The sequence below is a fragment of the Plecotus auritus genome (genome assembly GCF_963455305.1).
Source record: "Plecotus auritus genome assembly, chromosome: 11".
Classification (NCBI taxonomy): Eukaryota; Metazoa; Chordata; class Mammalia; order Chiroptera; family Vespertilionidae; genus Plecotus; species Plecotus auritus.
The window spans coordinates 24,651,107-24,667,313 of record NC_137777.1 but is presented as its reverse complement, the minus strand read 5'-3'; the positions used below and the strand labels follow the sequence as shown (position 1 = coordinate 24,667,313).

The window sequence follows — 16,207 nt, the reverse complement described above, 5'->3', positions numbered from 1 at the left end:
ATTTGCCTGTGCTGTGAATAAGACATACTGCAGTTCCTTTCATTTAAAAAAATTCTAATTTTTAATTTTATTAGATGAAAGTTCTAGTAATAGCTATTTTATAGCAGCTTTTATTAATTTTTTAAAAATGTGTTACAAAAGCCTTGAGCTTTTCACACATGAAAAAAACTATTAGTTCCTTTTTTTAAAAAAGTAAATGAAGGGTGGGCATCATACATTAAAGATAAATTGGTACTGTAGCCAGAGCCGACTTATCACTGCATGTCTTGGTTGACATCTGTTTAAGTTATCTGTGTTCAGTGCTTTGTTTCTTTTGCAATAAAAGAAAAGGCTATTTTATTAAAACTCCTAACAATAACTCCCTGTTTCAGAATTCTAGTTGAACTAGTACTGAAAAGATCCCCATAAAATTGCCCTTGGTAATGGACCTGTGATTTCCTGGTATCTGTGAAATAGTTATGTATTACACTTAATTCCTTTGCCTTACAAAGACTATTGTGCAGGTTTTTTAGACTTTTTTGTTTGTTTGTGTTCTTTCACTATAATTATATTTACCTATAATACATAGTGATAGTACTTTAAAGACATTTTTTGGTGGAGAGGAAGGGTCTATTCTAGTAATACCTTTCTCATTGCTACAGTGTAGTCAGCCTCCAAGATTTAAACTCTAGAAACAAATACTAGATCTTTCTCTGCATCTGACAGTAACTTGCCTTCATGGTTTTTCTCCACTGTCACTGTGCACCCCCATTCTCACCTCCCCATTCACCTGCTCATAGGATTGATGAACTTTCTCTTTTGATGGTTCCACTTACAGACATAAATGACTTACTTAGTATTTAACAACTCTAACCGTGTAGTTAATTATGGCATTTCTTGCATTTAATATCATTTTGGGGGCCTCAATTCTTCTAAAATGAGATTAAATGCAAGAAATTCTGTAATTAACTTAGGCCAGTCCCAGCCCTGCCTCTTCTGCCCTCTCAGTATCCGAATTTTTTCCTCTGCCCTCCTTCCTCAGATATCTTCAGTTTCTCTGGGCTGTTTCTTTTCTACTATGTTTATTGACTTGTTTTTCCCAATGTTAGAAATTTTTGAAAATGTTTAACTCTTCAGAAAAATAATACATGAACACTCATATCCCTTTACCTAGATTCACCAGTTGTGTATCTTGCCACATTTGCACTGGCTCTCTATCTACATACATAAAAAATGTGTATTCTCCCCTTCCCTAACCATTTGAAAGAAAATTACAGACATTGACTCTTAACCCCTAAAGATTTGAAGTACATCTCTTAAGAATAAGGACATTTAAACTTGTTTAAGTCTGTCTCATTTTAAAATTGAAGTTACAAAAAGAACGTCTTTTGACCGCATGCCATTATTATCCATTTTCTTTCACCTTTTGCTTCATTTTCTTTTTTTATAGTCAGAATTTTTAATAGAATTTTCTACATGTTGTTGTGTGTTTTCTCATTTCCCACTTATCTTCAACACTTAGTGCTCCATCTATTCTGTGTTGTTGGAGCTCTCACTAAAGTCACTGAAGATGCTTTTATCACTATATTGCCAGATGTAACATAGAGTCTTTCAGACTCTTAAACATTTAATATGTTGATAACCTTTGGAGTCTGAAACCTAAGCTCCTTATTCCCCACGGTGAGCCCTCTTTTGCCCATCCCTGAATATCCGTGTTCCTCGGGTCTGCCTTCCCCGTGTGCATTCCTGGAGTGACTTCATCTGACTTCCACGTCTCTGCCTTAGGCGAGGACCTCATTATTTCTGCTCCTCTTTCCTCTCACAGTCTCCTAACATCCTGCTTTTAACCTTTTCTTTTTTCATCGCAGTGATCTTGCTAAATGCAAGTTATATGTTCCTCTTACTCCTTTGCTTAAACTTTTTGTCCTCCAATCGAGGATTAGAGTCCTTGCTTCTAAGAGTCTCTGCGCTGTGACTGTTGTCTGCCTTAGTTTCTTTGCTGTTTATTTCCTCCATTCTTGCCCTTTTCCTGCTCTCCTGGTATACGAATTACTTGTAGTTCCTCAAATGCCTTGTGCTTTTTCATGGGAGTCTTTGAACATGCTGCCTGTGCCCAGTATCTGCAGTGACCCCCTCCTGCCTTCCTTGTCTCCAACTCCCATTTCCAACTCCTTTTCAAAATCTCAAAATTCAGCGGTCACATAATTCAGAAAGTCTCATCTGATCTACCAAACTGTCTTTTATGCTTCTGTTCTGTTATAGCAGTTAACACCACTGTGTTATAGTTATCTTTTTGCCTTCCTCTCTTCTCGCTAGAATGTGTTGAGTGCAATAGTGGCTTACAGAGTGTAACTCTTAGTATTTAACAGTGCGGGCGAAGTTAGTATGTACTTGATAGCATGTGTTGGAAGGATACATGGGAGATAACACAATATTGTTAAATTTTAACCCTGAAGTTATTTGGAAAACAGTGTGACTATATAATGAAATGGACCAGGACATTTGATTAGCTATGGGGAAACAAAGTTGAAAGTGATTCACAAAATTACAACGAAATAAGATAAATAGGAAATAAAGCTTTAATTTGAAAAAAGCACTTGATTCCCAGACAGGTTAATTCACTTAGTCAAGGTTATGTAGGTAGTGCCAGACTTGGGATTAAACGGTAAATTTATTTACACACACATACACCAGCAGACACACCAGTTCTATGCGCTTCTACTATTTAAGAAAGAGCCAAAAACTTCCTAATTTTCTTCAAGTTACAGATGGAATCCATATAGAATTCATACTTCAACTAGATTTACTTTCATTCATTCCCAGTATTTCCAGTCTCTGTGTTCCTCAGCTTTCTTCTTCTCTGGATGCTGAAACCAACCATGCAACTGCTTAAAGCAGGAAACTGGGAGTCCGCCTTGATTCTTGATTCCCTGTTCAGTTCTGCCCACTTTTCTCCATGCATACTGCCCCGCTCTAGGCCAAGCCAGCTCTGTTTGTCTCTGTACTACCACAGTAGAGGCGATGTGTGTGTGTAGTTTTAAAAGTAGAGATAAAATTCACATAGAATACGCCCTAGGTGCTTTGACTTCAGCCTGTGGACTAAAGGGTCCCAGGTTCGATTCCAGTCAAGGTCCCAGGTTGTGGGCTTGATCCCCAGTAGAGGGTGAGCAGGAGGCAGCCAGTCAATGATTCTCTTTCATTATTGATGTTTCTATCTTTCTCTCCCTCTCCCTTCCTCTCTGAAATCAATAAAAATATATTTTTAAAAAATTCACATAGAATAAAACCCTCCATATTAGCCATTTTAATGTACTCGCAGTGTTGTGCAACCATCACCACTAATTCCAGAACATTTTCATCACCCTGAACAGAAACGCTTACTCACTAAGCAGTCACTCCTCCTTCCCCATCCCCTGGCCTCACTGATTACTTTCTGTCTGTATGGATTGCCTGTTCTGGACGTTTCATATAAACGGAACCATATAGTAAGTGGCTTTTTATATCTGGCTTCTTTCACTTAGTGTAATGTTTTTCAGTTTCACTCATGTGTCAGTAACTGCATTCTTTTTATGACTTAGTAGTATTCTGTTGTACAAATAAAGCACAATTTATCCATTCACCCTTTGATAGACATTTGGGGTTTTTCCACTTTTTGGTTGTTATGAATAATGCACCTATTAACGTGCATGTACAAGTTTTGGTGTGAGCATGTTTTCAGTTCTCTGGAGTATATACCGAGGTGTGGAATTGCTGGATCATCTATTAACTCTATGTTTAACTTTCTGAAGAACCATCAAACTGTTTTCCACAGCAGCTGCACCATTTTTATTTTATTCCTACCACAATGTATGAGTGTTCCATATCCAGGGTCCACAATAGACTCTTAACTGGTTTCCTGGTTCCTATACTCCAGTCTGTTCTCTGCATGGCAGCCAGAGTGGTTTTCTTTCTTTCTTCCTGTTCTTCCCTTCCTTTCCCTTCCCGTCCCGTCCCATCCCGTCCAAAATTTTAGAGGAGGAAGAAAGAAAGAGAAACGTCCATCAGTTGCCTCCCACAGGCAGGGTATGTGCCCTGACCAGGAATTGAACCCGCCACCTTTTGGTGTAAGGGGTGATGCTCCAACCAGCTGAGCCACACCAGTCAGGGCCAGAGTGGTCATTTGAAAATTTAAGGCAAAACAAGTCACAGACATGTAAGAACTCCAGGGCACCATTCACTTGAAGGTGTAGAGTCTCATTCACACTGTGTTAATTAATGGGCGCTGTGTGGTGCAGCTAATGACTTCCCATATGTGCTTGTCTGAGCTCTCTGCCCTGTCACTGTCCTCCAGCCATGCCCATCCTCTTCTTTTTATCTGTCCAGTTCTCTCCCATCTCAGGCCTTCAGCACGGTGCTTTCTTCCACCTGCATTCCTTCTTGCCTGGCTGATTCCTCTAACCCTTTGCTTTCACCCTGTCATCTCCTTAGAGTGATATTCTGGCCGTACTACTTAAAGTGTCTCTCTGCTTCCCCCTTTCTTTCTTCTCAACCCCTCCCCCCCAATCAATTATAAGCTCAGTGAAGATAGAGATCATGAATGTCTCATTCACTATCGTCTCCCTATTTGCTAACACTGAACTGGAACATAATGGGTCTTCAGTGAATGAATGAGGACTGTTTGTCAGCTAGTTGCTTTATAGTACACACATGTAGTAGCAGGCCTTCCGATGGCAGGAGATAGTTGCAGGCAGAAATCAGGATGATGGTCGCTGTCCTAGCTGGGACATCAGTGACGCACATAAAGTGATGTGCATTAGTATCACATTATAAGAAAGTTTTGGTAAATGAGCTGCAGTAGAAATTTTTGGAGAAGGAAAGACGTATAAGTGACTGCACTACAGATTCTAGGAAGGGCAAGAGGAAAGGAACTCACTTTCTTGCTGCACTTGGCTTTACAGAATCAATGCTGCTGCTGCTAATTTAGAACCTACTAGATAGAGACGCCGTGTGCCAGAAGTGTTAGTCTGTTTTCATGGTTCTTCCTTCCTTTGGCTGCTAATTTAAGTGTTCTGGTGCACAGTTTGGGGGAGGGGATGCTAAGGAAAAGGGCTCAGGAGTACTGAAACTTGGTTGTAAAGAAAGTATTCATTGGCGATATCCTGCCAGGTATGTGGAACAGTTCCTATCCTGACGTGCGAATGCTCTGACAATAATAAGCTGAGCTATTTCAGATATGGAAGGTTAAATACCATCCTGACTCAGAGTCTTCCCTCTACCCTTGCTTTCAGGTGTACTGGGCTCCTGTTCTTTTAGCAAATGGCAGATAAGTTTAATATCTCAGAACTCTTCAGAGCAGTGGCAGAGCCATAACTTGAAAACATGACATGTCATTATATTTACTTTACATTTCAGCAATCATTTGGGAAAGACTCTACAGTTGCTGATGGACAGAGTGGATGAAATGAGCCAAGATATAGTTAAATATAATACATACATGAGGAACACGAGTAAACAGCAGCAGCAGAAACACCAGGTTGGTATTACAGAAAAATTCAACAAACAGAATTCATTTCTAAGTTTGATGCTTCAAGAGTCATCTTCAAAATGACCTAAATTAACTCTGATAAAGCATTGAGATATAAAGCTAATAGCTCTATATCATATTTAAAAAGATTATTCTTTATGTATTAGGTTCCTAATATATTATTTACAAGTTGTACTTAAAAATACCTGTCTGAGAGAGAGCCAGTGTATAAGCTCAGAGTGTAATGCCAAGGTTATGCAAATAAGAGTTACATTTATTGAAACAATCAGAGGCAAAGAGATTCTAGAGTGTCACAGCTCATTTCTTTACTAACTATAATTGGTTTGGTAGTGGCTCATTGCAGCATAGTTAGCAATCTTCAGTTCATTTAAAAAACTGAGCTATTGTGATTAAGAGCAAGCAATTTTGATAGGAAATAATAGACCAACTGCTGTGAAATAGATGGTATAATATAGATAAAAACCCTAGAATTACCTGAAGACTCTCATATACACATATACTGCTCTGGCCATTTAACCTTTTCTTTATTAGCGTTGCTGAAGGCCACATGATTTTCACAGTTCCTGGAATGTTGTTCTGGGGCTGTATTGCTCTACAGTGTTTTTAATATTTGATTCATAGATAAGTGGATTCCAGAATGTTTATATGGGAAAGTGTTTGTATATGACTATTTTGTATTTATTAAAATGCACTTTAAACTAGATGTTGTTAATAGTAGAATTCTAAGCATAACTAAGTGGTTCTGAGAGAGTTGTATTAAAATTTTTTTATATATATATATGTTTGTTTATTTAGTGAAATTTAAATTCTTTGTTTCTGCCATACTTAGAATTATAAACACGCATATAAATCTATAAAGTATTTTAGCTGAAAAAAATGGTGATGATGATGGTGAAAATATCTGATAACTGAGGGGAAAAAACCCTGCTTTATTTCATTAAAGAACTCAACCTGGGGTGTCAAATTGAAAAATCTGTCACCTATGAGACTATTGATTCTGAAAACCAATCTTAGAAACATTTTCCAGAATTCTGATATGTCTTAAATTTTTGTGTTTGATGTTTATTCTTACTGACCATTCATAACCCCCACTAAATATAGGAATCTTTGCAAAGCAAGTTACTTCTCTACTTTAGGAAGAGCTGTCATTTCCCTTGGTTTTGTAGGACTCCAAGAACTTAAAATGTTAAGACTGTGTGTGGGATGTTACTTCCCCCTGCTTTTGAAAGCAGTCTACAACTATGAGCTCTTGACTGTGATTTGATTCATAAGTTTGTAGGTGTTCTATACCTTTATTTATATCCCCACCTTCTCTTCAGAGAATCATAGGAATCCAGAGTTTGAAAGTTTTGGAAGCATTATCTGAGCTAATATTCATTCCTAGCTAGAGACCTTAAAGCACAGGTTTATCTGTTGTTAATACTAATAGTAGTTACTCATATAATAATAGTGATGATGCTGCTAAAATAATCTATACTAATAATAGAGAAATATACAAATTATCCATTACAGCGTCACATCACGACCAGATCAGCAGGCTGCGTCCCCGCCCTCTGCTCAGGCAGCTGCAAGGCCCAGGGTAGGATAGGATACGATAGGAGGGGATAAGAAAGGAGAGGGAGAGGAAGGCAGGCCTGCATGCAGACAGGCCGAGAGGAGAGACAGAAATACAGAAAGGGAACAAGAAAAAGACACAGAAAGGAAAGGAAACACAGGGCTGCACGCCAGAGGGGGTGGCAACCTCAGGGAGGGGGGAGCAGGTGCACCCGGCGAGGGGGCGGGGCAGGAGCCCCGCTCAGATGCAGGAGGAGGGCAGTGGCCCCTGGCCCAGGCCCTTGGCACGGAGGCGCCCACAGGTCCAGGACGGAGTGGTGGACGGTCCGAGGCCTTCTGGGTGGAGGCACGCCTACTTTGTGGTAGCAGCAGCGCCCGGGCCTCGTGGGCCTTGGCCACCCTCACTGGGCCAGGCATCCCAGGCAGGGAATGGGAGCAGGACAGCGGTGAGGAGGCCGGGGAAGGGGGGGCGGCAAACACCTGGCCGGGACTGAGCCCTGGGCTGGGGGTTAACGCCCCCCCCCCCCCACCCCGTGCCCCCTTCCCCAACAGAAGCTTTATGAAGGGAGGGAGGGAGGGAAGAACTTTATAAAGGAGACAGTAGAGAGCATAGTTAAAGAGGATGTATGAGTGAACTGTAGGAGCTATAATGAAAATCAAGTATAGTTGTGTACTGGAGACAGATTTTAAAAGTAGGAGTCAGAAAAGAAAGAAGATAATAAATGATAGTGAATAATTAGGCAGGTAGATAGATAGATATTAAAACAGTGGAAGTAAGTAGAGACGAATGTATGGGAAAGGTAGGATGAGAGAGAAAGTGGGAGGGAAGAAAAGTTGTTTTTTTTTTTTTTAAATATATTTTATTGATATTTTACAGAGAGGAAGAGAGAGGGATAGAGAGCTAGAAACATCGATGAGAGAGAAACATCGATCAGCTGCCTCCTGCACACCTCCCACTGGGGACGTGCCCGCAACCAAGGTACATGCCCTTGACCGGAATCGAACCCGGGACCCTTCAGTCCGCAGGCCGACGCTCCATCCACTGAGCCAAACCGGTTTCGGCGGGAAGAAAAGTTTTAAAGGGGAGCCAGTAGAGCTTAAAAGGAGAATGGGAAGAAGGAAGAAATGGGGGAGGGAGCAAAGCAGGTCCAAGGGAGGAAGTGAAGAAAATTAAGGTGAGAAGGAAGGAAAAGGGGAGGGAGGGCAGGGGTAAAGATAAAGGAAAGAAGGAATGTGGGGAGGGAGGGAGGGTAGGAGAAAGATGGGAAGAAGGATGATGGAACAGAAGTAAGAAATAAGGAGGAAAGAAAAGTTTATAAATGATGAGTCAGTAGGAAAAAGTGTTACATAAAGGAAAGAGAAAAATGGTGTGAGAGGGAGAAGCCAATAAGGAAATACAATTGTGTATGAAGGGGATAAGATTAAAAAAAAAATTAATAGGGTCCTAACTGGTTAGGCTCAGTGGATAGAGCGTCAGCCTGCGGACTGAAAGGTCCCAGGTTCGATTCCGGTCAAGGGCATGTATCTTGGTTGCGGGCACATCCCCAATAGGAGGTGTGCAGGAGGCAGCTGATCGTTGTTTCCTCTTATCGATGTTTCTAACTCTCTATTCCTCTCTGCAAAAAAAATCAATAAAACGTATTTTTAAAAAATAATAAAAAAATTTAAAAAAATTAATAGGGGCAACCAGGCTGGCAGGGGAGGGCAGTTAGGGGGATCAGGCAGGCAGGCAGAGTGGTTCGGGCAGGTGCACCTCTAGTCTATATATATAAAAGCCTAAGCGACTGTCTGATCAGTAGCTATGATGCGCAGTGACCACCAGGGGGCAGATGCTCAACACAGGAGCTGCGAAGCTGCGGCAATGGCAGCTGCGGTTCTCGGGTGACGCACCTGGAACCAGAGAGGAGGGAGCCCAGTTCTGGGGTGTGTCACCCGAGAACTGCCCTCTTGCAATCCGGGACCCCTTGGGGGATATCGGAGAGCTGGTTTTGGCCCGATCCCCGCAGGCCAGGCTGAGAGATCCACTGGTGCATGAATCCGTGCACCAGGCCTCTAGTATAACAACATTATCAGTATTGTTGTTTTGGTCAGTAGGGATAGTTGAAAGAATTCCCACTGTGGTAGTTCCATTTCTTAGTTATTAAAATTAAGATGACTCGTACTTACAGTGTTGTCATTTATCCCATAGTCATAAATGGTCACGTTTCTCCCTTTCAAGCACTAACTAATCTTGAGCTGCTTTGCCTCATAAGCCTCCTGTTTCTCACATAATCAGTTTTGCTTTTCCAAATTGCTAGTCATAGATTCTTAAAGCTCAGAGTGACTGGAATTTACAGCAAAGGAATTTTCTTCTAAGGTTGCAATACTTAGTCTCTTAGAAGCAAGAGTTACCAAGGATTAACCCTTGATAAACCAGATTGGAATTCAGAGCTGTGATCACATAATTAGGGAGGTCTTTCTTTCTCCTCCGGTAGAGGAAAATAACCAAGTCCTTTACCCTCTGAATTTTAGTATCAGCAGCGTCGCCAGCAGGAGAACATGCAGCGCCAGAGTCGAGGAGAACCCCCACTTCCTGAGGAGGATCTTTCCAAACTCTTCAAACCACCGCAGCCCCCAGCCAGGATGGATTCTTTGCTCATCGCAGGTACTGTCAGCCAGCGCAAATGTGGCGGTTTTCTCTGTTGTTTAGAAAGTAGGCGGCAGTTAGAGATTTGAAAAAAACAGAGAATGTACATCATAAAAGCTAATGCATTTAACATGGTTGAATGATGAATTTGAGTCTAGTACCTGTAATTTCTGAAATTAAAGAATTTGTCAGTCTTTTATTTTCCAGGTCCTTTCAGTGCTTCTCTGTGTTTCTCTGAACATTTTTGAGATGGCATTATAAACTCTCTAAAATGGGAGGTTTTACTTGTGTTATCTTTCATGGGAAGTAAGAAAACCTTTTTACAGTCTCATAATGTAGCAGATCATTTAGCTGGAGCCTTTTGCTTTTCCTGTTGGAGCACAGCACTGAGCCCAAGTCTGTGTGGGAGTTTGAATTGAATTGAGTTTTCTGACTCAACAGCGAGTGTTTCCCTTACTTAGACTTAAATTGTAGCAACACGAATGCAATTCTGGATAGACTTTCTCTGTGGGTACTTAACATTTAACACCTCCTTTAAGTGGCAGAGTTTTTATTTCCTACTCTAGGATTTGATTTAGAATATTTAACATTCATGATCTTACTAGCTATAAATACCTTATTTCTATATAAACGTTAAATACTATTTGAGGCATTTATTGGATCGAAAATCCTACGCAAAGAAAAGCTGATCTTCTACAATTCCCATTGATACATTTCTATTGAACTATTATTAGGGTGGAGGAAAATCTAAATTCTATAAAGCTTTCTTGTACCCACATAAATTAAATTTGAGAAACGGAGACACACTCCTTACTTAAGGTCCAGTGCAAGCAGAATTGTATTCCTCATACTTTCAGAAAATAGGTAATTATTGCAGCAGATTAGGTCATTAGTTTTATGACTTAAAAGCAGTGTGTGTCCTTTCTGCATGGGGATTCTGTCTGTGCTCTGCTCTGGTAGCTTTGGGGCGGAGGAGAGCTCAGTGTTTCCAGAGCACAGACTGGAAACCACTGTACTTGCTCAGGCCTGTGCTAGGTGGGTCGGCTTAGTTTGCAGTTCTTTCTACCTGCTAACAAGACCAGTGCTGTTTTCTACCGTGTGCAGCATTAATTTCAGCTGCATAGTCAGTACATTTCGATTGACAGCTAATACGTTCTTAACTGCTGATGATCTTTTTGAAAGTTGTAATTTTTCTTCTCTATGTAACCAAGAGCAGAAGATAGCTTAAGAACTTCTAATCTTTATTATCCCTATGGAAAAATAGAATTGATTCTTATATCCTCTTAACTCAAAACAGAACAAAATACTGGTGGTTCTGTGTTGTGTTGACCTTGTTTGAGTTCCAGATCATTTTATAATTTGAGGAACATTACAGTTCTCTCTCTTACTTTCCCAAATGCACAGGCCAGATTAACACTTACTGCCAGAACATCAAGGAATTCACTGCCCAGAACTTAGGCAAACTCTTCATGGCCCAGGCTCTCCAAGAATACAACAGCTAAGAAAAGGAAGTTTCCAGAAAAGGAGTTAATGTGGACCCTTGAGATCACAGTGGCGCAGCTCTTGGAAGAAATATATTTGCATCTTGAAAAGTTTTCTAGCCAATAATAAAATATTAATTAAACAATCTTGAGTGCTTGCTCATTTGGATTGAGACATATTAGTTGCTTATTTTTGTCTTCCTTCTACCTATTAATTTCCAAAATACAAAAGTCTTCACCAGAAACTTCACCAGCCTCTGACCTCCATCCATCACCTTGGCTACCTCTGAGCTGCCACCTCTCAACCACACAATCCAGTACTGCTTGTTCCAACTCCTGACCCAGAGGCCTGGAACCCAGTGTGAATCCTAGCACTTCATCGTTCAAGCCCCTTGAACCACAGGCTCCATGTCGTCGCCCCCCCCCTCCCCCCCCCCTCCCCCCCGAATCGCTCAGGGAGCTTTTCAGAGGTCCACCTTTTTGTTTCCTCAGGTGATGGTTGGCCAATCCTCAAGCCCATAGGCCATTGGGCACAGGTATTTTAAAAGAAATCACTTTACCAAAGGACTATATTTTGTATGAAAACGAAATTCTTTCTGTGTGTGTTTTCAAATTTAGAACTTCATGTTTATCTTTTCCATACCATGATATAAATTCTGCTAAAAGCAGGTTTGGGGGAAGGAAGGAAGATTTGGGAAGACAGTAGTACATTGGAGAAAAACTTTTATTAATTTTGTGTTTGAAAGATCATCAAAGATCCCGCTGTTTGTGTAATTCCAGTCAGACTTTCCTGCTGGTGGTGGTGTGCCTGTGCTACTTGTGGTGATTTTCACCTTGAAGAATTAGATCCTGGAAGATAATAAAAAGGAGTGGACAAAGGGTAAGAAGGTGAGAATTCTCTTTTTCAACAACATTGTTTTGGAAGCACCGGGGGGGCTCTGGATCAGGCAGCCTGATCAATATCTGGCTCTTTTCCCTTTAGTGTGTCTGTCCTTAGACCAGTTGCTTAGCCTCACGTGGGTGAAGCACACGGCACAGTGGTGGTATGTAGTAGACACTCAAGGCTATTCGGGCTTTGGGGTTATTAGCAGGTTTTTGCTTTTAAAAAGCCCAGGTCCTTGATCACTCTAGAATCCAAATATTTGCTCACATGTGATTTCTTACTTGAATCAACACCTGTTTGAGTATTACTGTTAGGCAGAGGGTTATTATCGATAAACAAAACTGGCCATGGTCCCTGCCCTTGTGGACTGTATACTCTATTGATTAACTTTCCTGCATTCTAATTGCCTGGACTTGGAATACATATTATTGAATTGAACAAAGCACCCTTCAAGTAACGGCAAAATGAAGAAAAATCAGTTCAAACGTAAGCTTAATTACTGTTTTCCTCCTGGTGTAAGATTAATTTAACAAAATTCAATTATGTTTTTTAAAGGTGTGATTTTTAAAATTTTTTTGGTGTAAATTCCATATGACTGTTTAGATACCCATAACTCAGTAATACGTGAGTACATGCTTAATGGGAGATGGCAGTCATTTTTGAATTAAGAATTACTGTGGTGGGAAAACTGTTTAGGAAAACATGTCAATGGGAATTAAGTCTCCACAGTATGTAGTGTTAGGGAATAGCTTCTGTTCTGCATTTGATGTGAGTGCTACATTCTGACATTTTTCAGGAACAAATACATGTGGTTCATCTTCTATAAATATTTGCAGTTTCTTCAAGTTGAAATGAGAAAAGCTCATAAACTGAGTACCAGGTCTAATAAATCATTCACTTACCCAAGGACAGAAAAGTCTAGTATGTTAATCTAAATGAAAATTATGAATCAAGAAAGTAAAAATGTTTGCCATTAACTCCGTGATCATTGATAATGCCTTATAAGGTTCTAGAAAACAGATTATGCTTAATTAAAAAATATCTGAGGGAATGAATCTTTAGACTGCCCAAAATACCTTATCCTTTTAATATCTAGGTAAAGTAAAACCGTTTTCCCCCACTTTTGGAAATTGAAATGTGGTTATCTAATATTACCCTAATTAATGGAGGTTGTTGTGGTTTCTCATTTACAGAATCTAAATATTTCATATTTAGTGTCTTCTAAAATGTTACCTCATTGTTCACGCTTTTTATAACATTCTTTAGAAAACCTACATTGGCTTCACTTTCAAATTGTGCTGGCATAGAACTCTGGTGTGGATATCAGGATGTTATGAAATAATTTTTTATTTTGAGTTGTAAACTCCATTTTTATAGTAAACATTCCTCGTAAATTAAATATATAGTATACCATTTATCAATTGTTTCCCTTTCTGTTCTCACCAGGCATCTTTTGCTCTCATAGTTCTTTCATAGAAATGGAGCAAGGGTGCTTGAAGGGATAATACTAAATGGGGCCAACCAAAATAGCTATAGGGCTTGTTTTATTTAACAGAGCATCCTCCCTTATTTGGGATGTATGGAAGGGCTGACAGTGGTTGTTAGATAAGTAACAAAGGGAAGGTTGCAGGTGTGTGCCTACCATAATGCTGACAAAGGTGAGGGGAAAGCAGTGATGGTTTCTGCATCCCATGGCCCAGGGCTGGAGTAGTGAGAACCTGCTTGTGTCTGAACCTCTTTGGATGGATTGGGCCAGCCTTGGGCAAACTACGGCCCACAGGCCGCATCCGGCTGTTCTATCCGGTTCTCTTGCTCTCCCCTCCGCTCCTTTACTTTGAATTTATATTAGTTCACACGAACACTCCATCCATGCTTTTGTTCCGGCCCTCTGGTCCAGTTTAAGAACCCATTGTGGCCCTCGAGTCAAAAAGTTTGCCCACCCCTGGATTGGGTTGATCTGACTCCAAGTTACTCAAGACTGGGTGTGAGTAGATGGAGATCCAGAGCTACTGGGAGGTTACAGTGCATTGGAACAAACAGTTGTGGCCTCATTCCCACTGCCTTGAGCTTCTTTTTACATAGATGACACTCCCTATAATGCACCTTAGCGTGCTTGGCTCCACAGCTCCTGGCAGTACCCACTATGGCTATACTGACCCCTCAATGGTGGTTTTAGGGATGCAGTCCATGGATGCAGAAATGGTTTCCCAGGGCCACCACTCCTGCACTGGGGAGTGTGGACCACCTTGTAGGGATTTAGTCTACCCCAGACATTTCTTGATCTGTATCCTCCTTGTTCTCATAGGTTACTCAATCATATGAACAGTTTTTTAGAGTCACAATTTGACTTCATGGGATTGGTGTTGGAATTTCTTACAACTGTGAGTTAGGCATCCATTTTCAATCTTTGAATCAGTGGTAAGCAGTCTTCTAAAGATTGGATGCAGCCTCAGGTCTCACTAATTTATTCCCTGGAACATTCGTGAGCTACAGGGATAGTGGATGGGGTGCTGAATCCGTGCTTCCTGGAAGTTTTTTTTAATAGGTTGCAGATACTTATTTAGTTTCTTTCCATGTGCATCTTTGTCTCCTTAAAAAAAAGTGTAAGTAAGTTCTGATCCACTGATCCTGTACTACAAAGAAAGGAAAAAGATGATTTTCTCTTTTAATCCAAAAGTTTTATTGGTTTTACGTTTGGATTAAAGTGAGGGATTCTTACCATTTCTTTTAAAAATATATATATTTTTATTGATTTCAGAGAGAGGGAGAGAGAAAGAAACATCAATGATGAGAGGAAATCAGCTGCCTCCTGCATGCCCCCAACTGGGGGACGAGCCTGCAACCTGGGCATGTGCCCTGATCGGGAATCGAACCGTGACCTCCTGGTTCATAGGTCAATGCTCAACCACTGAGCCATGCCAGCCGGGCTCTACCATTTCTTCGTCAAACCTGTAACAGTGCAGCGTGGCCCATTTCCAAGCATCCTTATTTAAAATAACTCAGATTGCAGTAGGGATATATTCTTGCTTCTGGCATTTGTGTCAACCCAAAGACATAAACTCAGGTGTCACTTCTACTTCCTTCCGTAATATTATTTTTCATTGACCCCTCTCCAGGGCACAGCCGTTTCTGTCATCTTCCATCTTCCTTTGTGGACATGGAGGCAGAGGATTTGTTTAACTTTCAGCAGTGTTTACTGCTTCTGACAGCAAATGGTCCTCGCCTTTTCTTCCTGGACCGTAGTCTCTCTTGCCAACGTTTTACTTTGTACGTATTGGAAATGGTTCTTGTTTTGTCAGATCCCCTGGGTAATCTTTCCCCACCTTTGTTTATCTTGTCATTTGGCTTTTTCGTGCTTAACTCATTCCTGAAGTCAATCTGCATGTGATTCCTTAGTTTTGATTCTTACCCTTCTCTATTTTGAGGTTTTTAAATTGCATTTCATTTTTTTAAATAGCTGCAAAGATTTTAATTTTTTTTTTTGCCCTGATCTAATCATGCCTCTCCGAATGCCGTAATTCTGCAATCAGGCAGGCGAGTGTCCCAATAACCTCATCTCTGAGATCACAATGGTGAGGGTCTCTTTCTCTTTGATGCGTGCAGCTCCCATTATTGCTAATGAAAGGTCTTCATGTGCATTAAGGGGAAACTAGCCCTCTAATGAGATACAGAGAGGAATTGCAGCTGGTGATTTCCACTTCTAGCCACTGTACTATAACAGAAACGCACTCTCAGGAGGCAATGGGCCAGAGAAATACAAAATGCATGTGCTGCCTATGTAAAATATCCAGTCTGGTCTTAATGGATGGGCACCATTGTTTTGGCTTGTGGTTTCTGATGTTCCATGTCTGCCAAGGGGGACCCCTATTATGGAGGCGAAAGACCCTGATATTTGGAGAAGAAAGTGAATAGACTAATTACATTGTATTTGAAGCGGCTTTTAAGAACGATCTTCAACATTAATATCTTACAGTTCACAAAGCGCTTGTATATTTTCTCATTTGGAAGGAAATGGGAAAGGGACACAAATGTGTTGTGTAGTCAATGTGCTTGGTGCTGAGAATACTAAAGGGAGGAGAATTACTGCTCAGGGACGGTGAACAAAAACATTAGAGCTAACACACTCCTAGGAGACAGGGCCAGGACTGGAGCTCAGGTCT

At 40.8% G+C, this 16,207-nt stretch overlaps 1 protein-coding gene across 1 annotated transcript in view; it reads left to right on the top strand.

Moving 5' to 3' along the window:
• Positions 1-11,341, top strand: part of EIF3H (eukaryotic translation initiation factor 3 subunit H) — a 102,191-nt gene extending 90,850 nt beyond the window's left edge. The window contains exons 6-8 of the mRNA XM_080647076.1: positions 5,371-5,491; positions 9,569-9,701; positions 11,088-11,341. Coding sequence (XP_080503202.1) covers positions 5,371-5,491; positions 9,569-9,701; positions 11,088-11,185 — 352 coding nt within the window. The 3' untranslated portion in view covers positions 11,186-11,341. The remainder of the gene's footprint in view (positions 1-5,370; positions 5,492-9,568; positions 9,702-11,087) is intronic.
• The last annotated feature ends 4,866 nt before the right edge of the window (positions 11,342-16,207 follow it).